The sequence below is a fragment of the Camelus ferus genome, chromosome 12 (assembly GCF_009834535.1).
Source record: "Camelus ferus isolate YT-003-E chromosome 12, BCGSAC_Cfer_1.0, whole genome shotgun sequence".
Lineage (NCBI taxonomy): Eukaryota > Metazoa > Chordata > Mammalia > Artiodactyla > Camelidae > Camelus > Camelus ferus.
This window is the reverse complement of record NC_045707.1, coordinates 6798915-6816144: the sequence shown is the minus strand read 5'-3', so window position 1 is coordinate 6816144 and position 17230 is coordinate 6798915. Positions and strand designations below refer to the sequence as shown.

Genomic DNA, 17230 nt, shown 5'->3' with positions numbered 1-17230 from the left:
AAGGACCGGTGCAAAGTCTGGCTGGAGTCCTGAAAACTGAGATGGGGACATTAGCTCCAGGCTTTGGGGAAAGCCTGAGGGAAAGGGAAGTACTTTCCAGACACTGGGAGCAGCCCCGTGTCCTGGTCGCTAACCCTGACATCCTGGACATGGGGAGGATGAAATGAAGTAACTGGAGCCTGATGCTTAGTAGGCCCTCACCAAATGCTGGGCCCAGAAGCTCAGATGAAGCTGTGAGCCAAATTACGGGCAGCCAATGGTCAGCAGCCCAGATGCTTCAGGTGCCAGGGAAGACGGTACTGCCTCAGGATTGGCACATTAGTGCCTGGAGGGGCCTGGGCTGGGTTGGGGTCTTGAGCTAAAGGGAGCATAGCAGGGTGGGCTGTGTGGCCTCTCATCTGAGGGCAGAGGCCAGAGCACCTGAGGTTTACTCAGTGGAGGTGGTCATTGGACAGGGGAGACCCCATCAGGCTGGGGATGGTCTGTAGAGCGTCTGTAGAGCATCTGTAGAGTAGGAGGCTCAGGCCAAGGGCATTGCAGGGCCGAGGATCTGGCCATGGTCTGGAGTCCAGGCACTGGACACCTGGGTCCGTTTTGTCCCATGTCTTGGGCCTTGGTTTCCCCATCTTGACATGGGGCATTGGTGCCTACTTTCAGGCATTGCCATGGAGTAAGAGGGAGAGTGTGAATGCCTGGTGCTGGGACCACATGTAGTAGGTGCTCAGCCCATCAAACTAGTTCTGCTGACCACATGCTGAGGGCAGGCTGCCTGCTGCTGCTACCCCCTGAGATGGGAGTTTGGTTGATGGGGACTGCTCCACTCTGCCTGATCCTTCTGAAGTCCACCTTTGCTGGGTGGTGGCCTGGGCTGAGTAATTAGACCCAAGGCCTCAATCCAGCAGCTGGTGAAAGGCTTCAAAAAGCCCCAAAGCTGCCTGGCTGGCCCTTCAGGCCCTGGGCCTCTTTGCTGGCCCTGACTGGCTTTTTCCCACTCTCTTTGCTCCCTGCCCCAAGCCCTAGCTCATTTTCCTGCTGAGCCGCCTCGGGGGGGCCCTTCCCTCTCTGAGCCCCACGAGGTCTTTGCGATCACCTCCCACAGTGCCAGGTGTGAATTCCCGCACACAGTAGGTGCTTTGTGAACAGTCACGCTGGCCTTTACCCAGTGGGCTCTAAGAACAGCAGCGAGCTGTGATTCTTGCCTGCAGTGGGTGTTCGCCCATTTAAGCCATTCACTCTGGGGCCAATTATAAATAGACACATAATCACCCCTATCTATAGAGATAAAACATATTCTTCAGAGATGAGCCACCCGCCCCTCCTCTGCACCCCCCACCACGCTGGCACGCGCTCTCCGCAGTTGAGGGCGATGGAGGGATCGGTGCTCCCCTCCCTCCTCCATCCATCCCCTCCTCCTGCTGCTCCTCCATCTCCACCCTGCAGAGGTGAGATCTGGCAGGGGCTGTGATGTCAGAGGCTCGGCTGATGTCACCGCCCCGGCCCTGTGACTTCACTTGCCGGCTTGGGCAGGAGGAGCCGCGAAGAGGCTGACAGACTAGAAACTGCCCCCTTTCCTTTCCCTTCTCCTTTTTCCCTTCCCCTCCTCCCCAGCCTTGCTCGGGAGTTGTTTTCCTCTGGCCGGTCGCCGGGCTGTTGGAGGGTCTGGAGCAAGTGCCAGGAAGGATGCTGCTGCAAAGGTAACGCGGCGTGCGCGGTGCCTCTCCCTCCGGTCACGAAAGTTTGCTCTGGCGTGCGAGGCGTGCCCGCTGGGCGCTCCGCCGCGCCACGCTGCCTGGCATGAGGCTCCCGGGGGGGGGGGGCGGGGGCGGGCAGGGCCAGGCCGGGCCAGGGCAGGGCGGCCAGGGGCCTCCCAGGCGGCCTTCACTGCCTTGTCCCCATCAAAGGCCGCAGCTGCTCGAGTGGCGGCTGCAGCTTTGAAACTGCCATAAAGAGCGATGGAGGGAGGGGAGCGCGGGGGATGTTCAGAGCAGTGCCCGGGAGGGTGGCTGCAAGAGGAGGGGTGAGAGGGGGCTGCTCTGGGAGTGCAGCGGCCAGGGAGGCAGCGGCAGGGGCGTGAAGGGCAGGGCTCCGGGTCAGAGTCCCAGGGGCCGAGTCACCATAGCTGCCACTGTCCCCTCATGTCCAGCCAGCGTCCGGTCCGGGGCTGGGACTCCAGCAGGGAAGGTGCAGAGGCGGGGGGCGGGAGGCTGGCTTCCCCCCTCCCATTATTTCCAGGCATATTCTACCTCCAGCAGGCCATTTGTCAGCGGTGATTTGGGACAAAGGAGGGGGCAGTGGGTGGTCTGCTCCAAATTGGGCGAGGGGCATGGAGCACAGGGCCGGAGAGAAACGCCAACAATTAAGAGGCAGATCGAGGGCTTTGCTCATTCAGGCTGTCGAGGGAGCCGTCATTTTGTGTTAGCGTGTGTGTGTCTGAGGTGGGAGGAGGAAGAGAGGGGAGAATGACAGGAGAAGGATTATGACATTGTGTTGTCTCTGTTTGTGGTAAATGCAAATTTGGCACCAGCAGCTTCCCGGGAAAAGCAGCAGCAAGTAACCCAGGCCAAGGCCTTGGCCCAAACCCGCTGAGGGAGCCCGTGTGGGGCGGTTTGGGGTTTTTTTTTCCTCCTTTTTTTCTGTCTGGCATGTTCTTCTTCCATTTATTTTTACAGTGAAGTGCTGAAGACAGACAGGCCAGCATGGCGGGGAGGAGCTGGTCCTCCCTCCTCCCTAGCATGCCAGCCCCCTCCTCACTCTTGCAGGAGGCCCAGGCCACTCTCAGGACCCCTAGCCATCGCCCCATCTTGGCTGCTGCCCTGCTAGGTCTCTCTGTCCCAGCCAGGGTCATGGTCCATCATTCTCTTAGCCTGGGCAGCCTGAGGTCTCAGAAGGCTACTTCTGCCCACAACTGCCTCCCAAGGGTGACCAGAGAGAGAGCCGGGGACTGAGGCTGAGATGGGGCTTCAGAGATACAAGGCCAGGGCTGAGCATGCCCCCAGCTGCAGTGCCAGTCCAGCCTGCTCGGGAGGCTAGCAACGGGTTCTGCAGCCAGGCCTGTGTCGGCAGAGTGTCCCAGGACCTTGTCTCCTCCAAGGGGCTCATAAGGTCAGAGAGCTTGGGCCTGACCTGGACTGGGAAGCAACTGCAGTTCATGGCTGTGGGCTGCATCGAGGCTCAGGCCAGGGCAGTGGTATGCACGCAGGTGGTCAGTCTCTAAAGGATGTCTCCAGAGAACACAGAGAGTGGGGCTTTACCAGGGCCAGGCCATAGCTCAGGCCCCAGCAGGGATGGAAAAATCTGAGCTGAGAAGCCAAGGCAGGAGCCTTCCTCAGATGGAGGGTCAGGGGAAGACTATGGCCCTCTGGGTCCAGCCTGTCACACACTAGGCCTCAGGCTGTGGCCCTCATTCTAGCCCTCCTTCCCCAAGAGCTGGTTCCTCACCTGGACCTCACTCCCTCTTTTGCCTGGTCAAATCCTTCTGGACTCAGCCTCCTCCAGAAAGCCTCGCCAGCTCTCTACCTGGATGGCCTGGGGGCCTGCGCCATGCCCACTCCCATGCCTCCCCATCACAGTGCTGATTGCACTGTGGTCGCTGTCAGGTCCTTTGGTACAGGGCCATTTAAGGCATCCTCTCTGTGTTCCCAGTACCTGCCCACAGCTGGCACAGAGGTTTGTGCCTGGAGCAGATCCACACCTGCAGATACCCCAGGAAGGTGGGACACCGGGATGGAACAGTCGCCCTGCCTCACACCCTAGAAGGGGTGATGGGCTCACTTCCTTTGGGCAAACCCACCCAAAAGGGACTTTTCCCCATGGAGCCTGACATGTGGGGACAAGCAGCAGCCATGTCCATGAGGGGTGTCTGCCCTGAGCTGGAGAGCCTCCTGTGGCTAATGTCCCTTTGGAAACTGGCTGTTGGCTCATTCATCTACCCCAGTATTTCCCCCAGGTCCTGGGACCACAAGCCAACCTGCAGAGGGGAGCTTGGGGCTGTGGGTGAGGAGCAGTTGCCTGCCTGGCCTTCACCTGTGCAGCTCTGGTACCCAAGGAGCCTCCTTTGCCAGATGGAAAAGGAAGAAACAGTGGATAGACTCTCTCCAAGGCCAAGATGCTGGGTCCATTCCAGGCCAGGGCTCTAGACCCTGCTGGCCAGAGGTGCTGGGAACACCAGGCAAGGTTCCAACTGGCTGGTCAGCTCACTTCACCCAGCCGAGGTTCAGAGCCTGCCCACTTGGAACTGTATGCCCACCCTCCTGGCATACATAGTTGGAGACACACAGCCAAGCCCCTCCCAATGTCTGCCCCAATTTGATGGCACCCAGCAGCTCCGGAGTCAGAGAGTTCTGAGTTGCAGTCTTCCCTGGCTACTTTCCAGCTATGTGAACTTAGGGAAGTTTCTTATTCTCTCAGAGCTGCAGTTTTAAAAGGCAGTGACCTGGTGGTAGGAACCTCTACCTGCAGGCTTGTTGTGGGGATTAAGGAGACTGCAGGTGCAGTTCCTGCACACAGCAGATGCTCAATTAATGGCGGCTGTGGTTATGAGGGAGCTGGCTATGCCAGCAACCTAGAGGTACAACGAAAAAGGTTCTCCCTGGGGTACCCATGTGAATTCTTACAATCAAGGTCAATCAAGAGGGGCTTCAGAGAGGAGCTGGCATTTGAAGACCTTAGAGAAAGAGTAGGAATTTGTCAGGCTAAGGTAGGGGAGGTTGTGCAACCAGAAGGAAGAGCGAGAGCAGAGTTGCTGGTGTAAAAGGCCAGTCAGTCATCTTGAGTGGCTGGAGGCCAGGAAGGGGGAGAGGAAAGCCTGTTCCTCTCGGCAGTGGGAGCCGGGAAGGCAGAGCCTAACTGATGACAGAGAAGGCAGGTTTTACACAAAACTGGCTTGTTCTAGCTCCTCCCAAATCAGGCCTCTTGGGCTGGCCTTGTGGTGCTGGGATTCCTAGACAGCCTGGGAATTTAAGCACCAGCCTGGGTCTCCTTTTAATTTGGAGTCTCAGGACTCTTGGGTTCTAGGACCGGCCCAGGCCCACTAAGCCGGGGTAGCATTGCCAGGGAATCAGAGTAGACGTCTAGTCTTCAACTTGAGTGAGGGTTCCTGGAGTAGCTTCTCTAGCCTGGGACCCCACAGTGACTTGAAGCTCCTGAAAGAGGCCAGGGTCACTGATCCCCCCAGTTCATCCTCGACTGAGATGGCACTGCACTGGGAGCCGGGCTGCCTGGGTTCAATCCTGGCTTGGCCAGCTGTGTGGCCTTAGGCAAATCATCTGCCCTCTCTGATCCTCGGTTTCCAAGGGTAACAACTGTACCTAAGTCACAGGGCTATGTGTGGTGAAGATTAGGTGAGATTAACTCTTGCAAAGCAGTTAGCCCAGAGCCTGGCTCCCAGGGAGAGTTTAACAACTGTTAGCTTAAAGAAAAGTCAGCCCAGGAGATTGAAGGCTCTAGCATCTAGTATCTGTGGGCCAGTCACTCAATCCTGAGCCTCAGTTTCCCTAGCTGTAAAATGGGGATGATAATTGTGCCTGGTAATAATAGCTAATATTTATGAGCACTTCCCATGAGTCAGGCAGGCTCTGTTCTAATTGCATAACTATGTAGTAGTTTATTGAATCAATCTCCCCCAACTCTGCCTAACATGTGAGGGTGGGGGTGGGGTGGGCAGGGTAGCCCAGAAGCCAAAAGCATGCAGGGAAGAGCCCCGGAGATTTGGTGATTTCTAGGTGAGGCTAAACTGGCACACTTGGTAGTGTGGGCAAGACCAGAAGGAACTGGATGGTGGGGGTGTGAGGCATGAGGGCCAGCTGGGTCTGGATACCCCTCGCACATGGCAGAGCTGCCAAAACACTGTGGGACCCTGAGCTGGTCACAGCCCCACCTTGGGCCTTGGTTTTCCTATCTGTCTAATGAGGGCTTGGGCTCACTCACCTCTCAGGTCCCCAGCTGCTGTAAGGGGCGGCAGTTCTCTCGTCTCTTTGATTTTCTTGGATGGCTTCCATGTAGGTTGTGACTTGGTCAGTATCATCTGTCCATTGATTTTTTCCAGAAAGGATGCTTTCTTCCCTTCTGTTTTGTAACCAGCCCACAGGTGAACCTCGGTGCCTGGCCTTCCCACTGCTCCTCCTGCCCCCACCAGCACACCTCATCTGGACTCGGGTAGAGGGCCGAGAGGGTCCAGCAAGATAGTGGCCTCCAGGAGGCCGCTGGAGGACAGGGGGCTGCCCCAACACCATGCGATGTGCACCGTTTGGGGAGAGCGCTGGGAGTGGGTGTATATAGGGCTCGGGAGCCATGTCCAGCCCACACCTGGCAATGTGATGCTGACTTGCCGTGGAAGACCCACATGGTTTGTTTACTCTCTCTCCTCTCTCTGCTTAAGCTTCAGAGTCAGAAAGACCTCTCACCCCTTGTTCCACTGTGCCTGCGCTGGGTGACTGTGGGCATGCTTGCTCAAGGGATGAGTGATTCCCAAGGGGCACCTAAGGCCAGAATAAAGGAACCAGTGCTTAGATGCAAGGTCAGTGATTAAGCATTGGTGTGGATGCAGCCCTCCGTGGCATATTGTTAATGTCCCCATTGCAGATGAAAAAGCTGAGGCTCCAGAGCTTAGAGAGCTTTCTCAAGGCAGCATCACCCTCTGCCCTTCCTTTCTTTTGTACACCCACCTACTACCAAAAAGGAGCTGAGACGGATTATAATGCTGGGAGCCCATAGGTGGCAGGACAGGTAAAGGGAGCCCAGATGACCGGGGGAAGGAGGCTGGGGAGACACAAAATCTGCGATGAGGTAGCTACCATGCCAGCGTGTCAATGCTTGCCCACACAGGATATATCGGGAATGGGAATCAGGTGTGTGGGGGAGGTCATGGTTAAGGATGCACAGTTCCTTCTGCCAGGAGTGTCTGTGCCCACCTTCACTCAGCCAGGGCATAGGGCTACTTAAAGGGCTCTGTGTAGGTTCAAATCCCAGCTCTGCCACTACTGGCTGTGATCACATGCCAAGTAGTTATTGCTCTGAACCTCAGTTTCCACACCTGTAAATGGGGATAATTGTACTCACCTCATAGGTGTGTTCTGAGGATGACCTGAATGAATACAGGTAACTCACTTAGCATGGCTCCTGGCACGTGTGAGAGCTGTAGGAATGTTCTCTATTGTTATCCCCTTAAATCAGCTCACGTTTCCTGAGCACCTGCTGGGTGCCAGCATCAAGCCCAGGGAGCAAGGATTCATCACTCAGGTCCCTCCTGCACCCTGGGCTAAGCCGCCAGCCTCAGGGCCTAGGGCTGAGTGTGTGGATCTGACGTGTGGGGGGAACAGCCTGTGAGAATTGGTGTGCTGGCTCCCACTGCTGGCGTGACAGACATCCTGATGAAATATGTCACTTTAAAACGTTTTTAAAAGAAATTTCTGGAAAGCTTTCTTAACCCCACGGGGGCCATCAGTAGCCTGAACAATTGTCAGGTTCTAGTCTTGGCTTTGAGACAACTTGCCAGGGACCCTCCCTTGCCCGGGCCTCACCTTCCTCATCTATAAAACGGGGTAGTAACCGTATCCACCTGAGAGGGTTGACCCTAAGTGAGGCTGCTCATGTGAAATATGCTTTGTAAACTTGAAAGCAACTTAGAGCTGTTGGGATCTTTCGGTTCTGTTTCTGGTCATTCATGACACGGTCATGGGCAGACGCCTGCATGGTGTCATGCTGGATGCTGGCCCGGGCGCTGACATCAGTGAGATGCCCGCTCTACTCTCAAGGGCTCCCTGAGTTGTGATCTCACTAAAACCCCTGAATTTTGTGATTTCCAGAGAACATGGAAGGCCCCTCTGGCAGTCTGGCCCCTTCCGGGGGAAATGCTGGTAAGTGTCTTGTCTTATCCGTTCGTTCCACAAATGTTTTTGGAGCAGCTCCGTGTGGTGAGGATGATGCAGGAGAATCAGAGGTCAGCCCTGCCCTCGAGAGCAAAAACTCTACCCCTAAATGACCAGACGTCTAAGCTTCGGGGTGGCTGGACACAAAGCCTGGGCTTTTCAGAAGATGCTCAGCCATAGGGTAGTTGGCAGGATCGTTTCTAAATGAACATTGACTATTTCCTCTGCTCGGAATCCTTCAGCGGCTCCGTCTCTTGCCTTTGGGATAAAGTCCCCAAGCCTTTCATGGTCTGTGCTGTCCTGCTCCAGCTGCATCTCCAGCTTACCCATTTCTTTTGAATTGCACTGGCCTCCTTTTTCTTCCTGGAAATCTGCTTGCTCCCTCCTGCCTTAGGGCACTTGCCCATGCTGTGCCTGCTGCCTGGAGCTCTCTCCCAACCTCATCACATGGCTACTTCCTATCTGTCCTTAAGGTCTCAGCTCAAATGTCCTGGATCCCCAAGACCCGGGGTCCCATTATATACCCTCTGTGCTCCTGCCATGCTTACTAATGTGTATCATGGTTGTTACCAAATGATTATTTATGTGATGACTTGTTCTCCCTAATGGTCCCATGGGACTGAAAGCTCCATAACAACAGGGACCTTTGGTCTCAATGTTTGTTGAATGAATTTATGATGAGTATTAAGGTATGCTTTGTGGAGGTGGTGGCATTTGAGTTAAGACTTGAAAGAGGGTGTAACTTCATTCTGTAGGGGAGAGGGAAGGGATTCCTGCCTTGGGTAGCAGACAGGCACATGGTGGGAACACAACTCATTTGGTTTGGCAAACAGGCATAATGGGACATGTGAAGAAAGGCTGGAAGGGGCTGGAGCCAGACAAGGGCTTTGCGTTCCAGGTGGATGAGAATTGATTTGAATTCTGAAGCTACTTGGGACCGACAACCTTTGAGCCAGGGGGAGTAAGGTTGCTTCCGGTAACAGTAATGAGTTTGCTGCAGGGATGGGTGGGCCAGGAAAAGAGGCTGCAGTCAGGAGGACCAGTTGGGAGTTGGAGAATCCATTGACTCTGCTGCTTTCTGTTTCCCCGGAACCACAGATGTGTCTTGGAGTTATCCTGTGAGCTCCTGGGGAGATGCAGGGCAGACGCAGGGCAGTGGTGAGGAACCTCACAGGGCATGACTGCTTCCAGAAGACAATCACCTAGGTGGCAGGGCAGCCATTTCTGAGTCACTGGAGGGATAGATGGAGTGGAGGGAACATTTATGTCTGCATTTCTCACACCTGTGTCCTAGTGCCTTCCCTGTGGCCCAGGAATTGTGACGCTGAGGGACCAGCCTGAGGCAGAAGATGAGCAGAAGCATTTCCATCCAAGCCCTGCAAACAAGACCCATCTCTGCGCCCCCACGGGGGTGTAGCTGATGTGGTTAAGAGCCAGGATTCTCAAGAAGTACCTGGTGACGAGTCCCAGATCTACTACTTAGCAGCTGTGTGCCTTTAGGCATCTTGTTAGCAATTCTGGGCTTCAGCTTCTTCAGCTGGGAAGTGGGGGTTACTTACGTGTTGTGAAGGTTAAGTTTGAGGACACACATGGAGCCCCAAGCTCAAGGAACGCTGGAGGCTCAGGAAGTAGTGGCTGTATCATGGCCGCGTTTTTCTCCACGGTTTGAATTCTTTGCAGGAAGCTTGGGTTTCAGGCTTAAAATGACGAGCATGTCAACAAAACAGGATGGAACAAAGTCTTTTCCCAGCATGCCTCAGCATGCAGCACTGCCTTCCCGTGGAGCCCAACAGTGATGGGGCTAAAAGTCTTGAGCTTTCAAGCAGAAATAATCCCAATGGAGAGGAACCTCCCTACTGTTGTTTAATGATAAAGCGATGCAGGGGCTCTGCAGCCCGACCCACCTGGGTCCAGATTCCAACTCTGCCTAGCTGCTCTGTGGCTCAGTTTCCTCATCTGCAGAATGAGCTAAAAATAGTAGCCACCTCATAGGGCTGTTGTAAGGATTAAGCAAGTTAATGCAAGTGAAGTGCTTAGAACACGCCTTTGTCCCTACTATTGTTAGATCATTTCATCTTAGCTTTAACACTTTGTAGTGCTTTAAGTGACTCAGCGGGAGCTCCGGGGCCAGAAGGCTGAGTTCAGACCAGCTCTGCAGCTTGCTAGCTGTGTGACCTCTGGCAAGTTTCTTGGCCTCTCTTTGTCCATTTCTTTCTCTGTACAATGAAGATGACAATCCCCGCCTCAGAAGGTTATTGGGAGGAGTGAATGGTAAGGGACCTGATTTCCTGGAGGCTGGTGGACCACTCAGTCCCTCCTCTCACCCATTCCAATTTCCAGATGAAGAAATTGAGACTCAGAGCCATCGAGTGATTTGCTAAAGGACATACATCAGTGAGACTAGGCTGGGCCCCCAGCTCAGTGACCTCTGCTGGGCCTCCATGCCAGGGGCTGCCCAGGGAGACTCAAGCCACTAGTGGCAGGAGTGTTGAGGCCTGAAGGGTGATCTGTGTGGCCAGGGTGCAGGGGCCTGAAGTGGCTCAGCTGCGTCTCCTCTGGTGTTCTCTCTGCTCACCTGCGGGAAGACAAGTGCACAGGCGCACAGTCACTGCCGCTTGCTGGGCAGGCCAAGGTCTTCCAGGCATGGGGTCTGAGGGTCCAACACTTGCAAACTGCCCAGTGTCCAAGGCTTTAACATGCGACTTGTGGGGAGAGGCTGGTGCCAACCCTGCTGTCCCCTCACATTCCTTTCACTATTCTCCTGTAGACTTTGGGACCCACCACCTGTCTGTGTCCATCCATCTTTCCAGTGTTTACCAAGGGCTGGGAAACTTGCTGGTTAAGAGTACAACCCCTAAAGACCTGGGTTCAAATCCCAGCTTGGTCTTTTCTAAGCTGTGTGACTTGGGACAAATTCTTAAAACTCTCTGAGCCTTAGCGGCCCCATTTGTAAAGTGGGTACCAGTAACAGTACCAACCTCATCATGTTGTTGCAAACACATGGTGTCTGTTGCCAGTGAGCTTGGACTCCTCTGGGCTGTACTGTCATTATTAACATTACCATTTTTATGGTTATGGTGCCTCACCCTATGCAGGATGCTGAAGCAGAGGTGTCTGCCCTGCAAATGCTCAGAGTCCTGAGGGAAAGACAAATACAGTCACAAACAGCCCAGTGTGACCAGTGGGAGCTGAGGAGGGAGCCACAACTTGGATCCTGGAGGAGTGAGGTGGAGTGCAGGGTTGAAGGGCAAATCTCCTGAGCAGAGGTCACTGTGAGACCCTGTGAAACAAACTCATGCCAAGTATGGCACAGTTACAAGGCCCTGCAGGATCCCACCCCTGCCCACCTCCGCAGCCTCATCTCTCGTTCCTGGAGCCCTGTGCTGGGCACAGCCCTCCTGGGAACTGCAGGTGGCTGTCCCCACATGACTTAGCCATCATCAGGGCTTACAGCCTAGCACACAGCAGGTGCTCTGTGTGGAATGAAGGTATGCCCACAGAGGTTCTAGCCACCCCTGCTGTTGGTGCTCTGCATGGGGAAAGTGCCTGGCTTGGGATGGGCTCCGCAGTGGGGTTCCCTACTCTCTTAACCAGAGGCTGTTTTAAGCTGTCTCCTAGAGGACTGTGAGCAGGAATTCGAGGCCTCCTTTTTGGCGGGATAGAGTTAGCAGGAGGCCCCTCCCAAGAGGAAGGAGAGCTGGGGCCCATTGAAGGATAAAGGTGAGGGCTGTATGTGTACTGAAGAGAGCCAGTGAGTGAGAGGAAGGACATCTGCCTGCCGCTGAAGGCACCGACACCCCGGCTCACTTCACACAAGTCACTGATCTGCCGAGCAGGGCCAGTCCCCTCAATCAATCCGTGCTGACAGATGGTAGTGGAATCAGTGACCTAGAGGCAGAAGACTCCATTTGTAATCCTGGAGTGGCCTGGGTGCCTGGAGGAGGACAGAGGAGTTTGTAATAAAGGGAGTGACACAGGGTTTCCAAAAGCCATCTCTGAGCTGGGGGAGGAGGGGAAGGATTAATTTTGCTTCTGGAATTGAAACCACTGATTCAATTCAATAAGTATTTTTCGAGTGGACTGGGTAAGAAGAGAGAAAAACAAAACCCAACTAATCTACTGTCCTTTCCTTAAAGTGTGGTAGGAAAAACAGGATGGTCACAGATGAGACAATGAGAGAACAATGGAAGACACGAATGTGATCAAAGCAGAGGGGGCTCCCAGTTATTGTGCTTCAGCCACTACCGGATCTTGAGCATTTAACCTCTCTGAGCCTCAGTCTGCTTGTGTGTTCACATCATAGAACCCTTAGCTATTGTTCATATGTGCCTGGTACTGTACTGAATTCTTTACGCACATCTCTTTAGATTCCCATAACACCTAATGAATGTCATACTATCCCCATTTTACTGCTGAGGAAATCAGCATTCAGAGAGGTGAAGTGACTATTCCAAGGCCACACAGCCCAAGGTAACTCAAATCTGTCTGTAGGTCATGATGCCCACACATATTCTCTTTCTGAATGGAACTGAAAGGGAAAGTGATAGGCTGCCAGGGGTGAAGAGGTCCAGGCTGGCCTGGCCCTGGGACTGAGGAAGTTTCCGGGTGGAAGTCGGCTAGGCATTGTTCAGGCAGGGTCCTAGGGGTGGGGAGGGGCAAGTAGGCTCAGTCTCAGGACAGGAGGCAGGAACAAACAAGACCGTGGACTTCAGTTATCTGTCTGCATTCCTTCCCTTCTGAACGAGGCTCTGCATAGCTTGTCACTATCCATTTCACATTCTGGTCCCCATTCTGAGACCTAGGTGAGCTGAGGAAGAAGGGAAAGAAAGGAAAGAATGATCAGGCAGGAGACTGTAAGGAAAAGGACTTCCCTTTTCTTCATGAATTCTCTCAAGAAACTGAGGGTGCCCCCAACCCCAAGTGGAAGCTCCCATGCATCACCCTGCATTTGTCCAGAAAACATGAGTCTATGCTGAGAGTTTTCCTTTTTCCCTCTGTAGCTCTGACTCAAAGCAGAAGCCAGTGCTGGTCTTTTAAGTCTTGGTGCCAAAGAATTTGAAAATGAAACTCACAGAACAATGGGAACAGCCAGAGGGCAGGGCTTGGCGGCCTGTTCAGCTCTGCCCCGGAAGAGACCAGCACCCCGCCTGGCATGCAAGAGGTATTGGGGAATCAAGTCTCCAAGAATAGCCCTGACCCACATTGGAGCCAGCCCCCACTTTGTGTGATTGGACAGAAGCCAGAAGAAATCACTGCCTTCCCCAACCACATCCTCCTGGGGTGCCAGAACCAACTCGGGCCCTGCTTCAGATCTCTTTGCTGGGCACAGGTGTTGCCACAGCCAGGACCCTCCTTGGGTGGCCCAAGGCAGGGCAAAGAGTTAATGTCTCTGTTGAGGTGGGTGAAAGGGCAGAGCCAGGCCCCGGAGGATTAGTGCACCTCAAACATACTGAAACTGGGCCTCAGGCCACACTTGGTTCCTATCAGCCTCCACCTGCTGCCCAAAGCACTCTTCCACTTCCAATTTACTTTCAAGTTGGGTTGCTTCAGGAAAGTAAGCTACCTACTCCCTTAACATCTAGGGCCAATGGGGGCCTAATTTAGAATCAGCAGTTTTAGCCAACATTAGGGACATTGAGTCCGAGTCCGAACTCTCCTTCCCATATTGTACTAACGGGAAACTGAGGCCCAGAGTGGGGAGAGAATTTGGCCAAGTCTCTGGGTGAGTCAGAGGGAGGATCACAAACACTCTCAAAACATCCTACCCTCGCTGGCCTCCTCACTTTTGATAGCAGTGGGTCACGGGGCACAAACATCTCGGTGGTGGTTCTACAACTAAGATTTTTTCTTTTCTTTTCTTTAAGTCAGCCATTCCTTTGCTCCATAAAACATACATGAGATTTGCCAAAGAAGGCTGGGAACGTTCTGAGGCCTTGGCACCACAAATGCTCTACCATATCTCCAAATTAATTCTGGACCCTGGGTCCAGCCAGGCATAGCAGCTTTTCAATGCCGCCTCAGGCAAAGGCAACTGGTATTTGGTGAGCATCTGTTTTACCGGCAAGGCTAGTGGGCCTCCCTCCTCCTAGCTTTTATTGCAGTGTAAACTGAGGCTCGCTCGAGAGGGCCCAAGTCATTCATCCAAGGACACGCGGCAACAAGGGGTGGAGGCGGCAAGGCAACCAGGCCTGCGGCCGGGAGGGCACTGGACAGGCAGGAGTCGGCCTCACTAAGCAGGTTATTGGGAGCAGAGCAGGCCCTCGCCCGCGGGCTGCCCGAGGCGCGATTCTGGCGTTGGAGGCTTCAGGGAACTCCACAAATCCCAGGGAGAGATTCCGGGCCACCAACTCCCCAGAAAGTTGGCTTACGGCCACTCCCAGGACTGCCGGGAGCTGCTGGCCAAGATGGCACTGGGCGCGAGACGAGACACGCGCGCTGCGACCCGCAGCTGCCGAGAGGACCCCTGCACGACCCGGGCAGCAGGGCAGGGGTCTCCTCTGGCCCCACACGCGCAGGCCTCTGCAGCGCCGCACGCTGGTGGGCACGCGCGCGCCCGCCGGCCCCGCCCCCTGCCACCCCGCCCCCGCCGCGCGCACCGCCCCGCCGCGCGCCCTCCCGCCCGCCCGCGCGCCGCGGCCCGGGGCCTTCCGATTGGCCGCGCGCCGTCACCTGACGCTCTGTTATTTCCTGTGTGTTGGGAGAATGGAGAGAAAAAACCCCGAGCTGAGCGGCTTTCGGCCCCTGCTAGGCGGCCGCGGCCTCCGCCGGGGGAGCCCGCCCTGAGGCGCGCCCGACCGGGGAGCGAGCGCGCGGGCCGGAGCGAGCCTCCAGGGGCCGCGGCCCCGGCCCGCCCCGCCGCCGGCCCGGGCGCCGGAGCTGGAGGCGGCGGAGGCTCCCCCACCCCCACCCCGCGCAGCGCCGTCCGCCGCCTCTCCCTCCCCTCCCGCCCCCGGCCGAGGCCGAGGGACCGGGCGGGGGGGCTCCCGCAGGTAACCGCCGCCCAGGACTGAGGGGGAGGGGCAGGGAGTCGGGGCTGAGGGGATGGGGCTGGGCTGGGGTGTCTGGCCTCTGGGGGGTTGGGGGCAGAGGTCTATGCCCGGCCCGACCTGGGAGTGCTGAGCCCCCGTACACCGAGGCAGGACTCGGGGTGCTGAGGGGAATGTCCCTGCCCAGCCCGACCCAACCCGGGAGTGCAGAGGGGAGCGGCCTGCCCTGGCCTTGGGGCGCTGAGGGGAACGGACCCGGCCTGGCATCAGGGCGCTGAGGGGTCTCGTTCTGGCCTGGGAGTCCGGCAGGGCTTGGGCACCGGTCCTGGCTTGAGGGTGCCGGGGGAAGGTACCTGCTCATCGCGGCCTCTGGTGCAAACACGGCGGATGTTAGCGGGCGGCGCCCAGGGGTCGGCGGGGTCAGCGCCGCCCGCCCCGGGGCCCCTGGCAGCCCCGGGGGTCTGGCGGCACTCGCCGCTTCGCGGCGGGCTGGGGGCGAGGCCGTCGGGCGGAGGGCCGGCCTTGGGGAGGGGCCGGGCGGGCAGGAGGGCGGGAGCGGCGCTGAGGCGCCCGGTCGTCGGAGCGCGCCCCTGCCGCGGGAGGGCCGGGGGCCCGTTTATTGCCATGTGAACACCTGAAGCCATGTGGACGCGGCTGCTTCTTGCCTGTTGAGGGCGGAGGGCAGGTACCGGCTGGCCCGGCGCAAGGTCCCGGCGCTGGGGGCGGGGAGCGGAGCTCAGGACACGCTTCCTGCGTGGGGTTTTCTCCCCCTCCCCCGCCGCCGTGAGCGGGTCTGGGTGTTTGATCCCGAGGTCCCAGTGTGCGAGCGAAGGCTCGTTTTGGGGTCGGGGGCTCTAGGCTTCTCGTCCTTTTTAGGGGGAAAAGTGGTGGTTTAAGGAGAGTGGCCGATGCGGCCCAGCCCGCTCTGGCAGCAGCGGGAGGTGGAATGTCTCCCGTGCGCCGGGATGGGAGTGGAATTTAGTGAGTTGGGGGGGGGGGTGCGGTGCAGAGGAGCGGCCTCCTTCCTGGGCCTGTGGGTGGGGATTATTGTCTGTTTTTGTGGTTGTGGATACTAGCACTGTCTGCCTCTGTGTGCCACCCTTTAGTTTGCCCTTAGGGGACAGTTGAAAATTAGGATTCCACACTCCCCCCTTTCCTCTTTGCTTTTTTTTTCCGCCTCGAAGATTAGATGACTCTGGTAACTGCTGTAAAATGGATGGAATTTTCGAGCTATTATCTAACAGGCAGATCTTTGAATGATAATTGGACCCTTATGTTAACAGCCTCAGTGAAGAGTTTTATAAAACATCTTACATGGGGTGGCAGCTTGGTGAAGTGGGAAACTGCTGAATTCCGCCGAGGAAGACCAGGAATCTATTTCCCAGCTTTGTGACCAAATAAACTTATTCTGGCCATGTTACCTGTCTCCTCAAGGCTCCAATTTCTTCATCCGTTAAATGAGGACTCCCTTCCAGGTCAAACATTACAGGGGTTTGGGTAGTCCTCCCGACTCCCTCCAATCTTGTGTGTTTGTTTTAACCATAGATGACTTTCTGGGAAATGCAGGCTGTCCCTTACCTGGCTTTAAAAGCCTGTCTCAGTTTTCAGTTTTCAGCCTCCTCTCCAACAGAGCTTAAGACCTGGTCAGGGTACAGTTTTCCCTCAAATCCCAGATGCTCTTCTGTGCTTCTCAGAAAGTATATTCTAGTCTATGCTGAGTATACCTTGTATTTTTTTGTCTTTGCAAGAAGGAGTTAATCAGGAAAAAGATTTTTCAGAATACATCTGACTACCTGGAACTGTGGATAATGGAAGTGTGTTTGGGTGTGTGTGTGTTGGTTGGCTCCAAGGAGTTCCAAGCTCTTGTTCCACGCAGGAGGTTGTAGAGGGATCTTATTTAAAGTTCTTTCAAGGGGTATTTGAAACTTGAAATTTCCAGCTTTAGTATTCTCAGAGTAGGGATAAAGTGGAATTCCATAATATCTCCTGTGAAATGGTATGTTTCTGGAATTAACTATCACCTCAGGGTGCACTAATTACTTGCATCCCACGTTTATTTCTTAATGGTAGCCGAGTGCTTCCTTTCAGTTGCTGAAGAGCCCCAATTAGTTTCACTGATTTTATGGTGTGTGAGGGCCTTTGGCCACACTTTTGACTGGTTAGTCCTTTCAGGCGAGCCTCAGAAGTTGGTCTTGTTTGTCTTAAAGTTCTAGTACCGGGATGCTTGAAGAACATGTGCCTAATGTGGTGTGTCTTTCTTAGACCACTTTTTTGTTCATTCTGTACAGTTTCAAAAAGGGTCATAGTATTGGAAGGCGTGCTCATAATGCTGACTTTGGAGACAGATTGGTAGACTTTTTTTTGTATATTAGCATCTGG

The 17230-nt window shown here is 55.4% G+C and overlaps 2 protein-coding genes across 2 annotated transcripts in view; one reads left to right on the top strand and one right to left on the bottom strand.

Annotated features, from left to right (window-relative positions):
• Positions 1–8555: 8555 nt before the first annotated feature.
• Positions 8556–17086, bottom strand: LOC116667820 (basic salivary proline-rich protein 3-like). Its single transcript, XM_032493863.1, is given in 5 exon segments — positions 8556–11753; positions 12642–12656; positions 15216–15313; positions 15316–15801; positions 17068–17086. Coding segments are annotated over 5 exon segments (1059 nt in total). The 3' UTR covers positions 8556–11312.
• The window catches only part of TCF20 (transcription factor 20), an 86202-nt gene continuing 83527 nt past the window's right edge, over positions 14556–17230 (top strand). The window contains exon 1 of the mRNA XM_032492341.1: positions 14556–14854. The gene's annotated coding sequence lies outside the window, so the exon portion shown is untranslated. The remainder of the gene's footprint in view (positions 14855–17230) is intronic.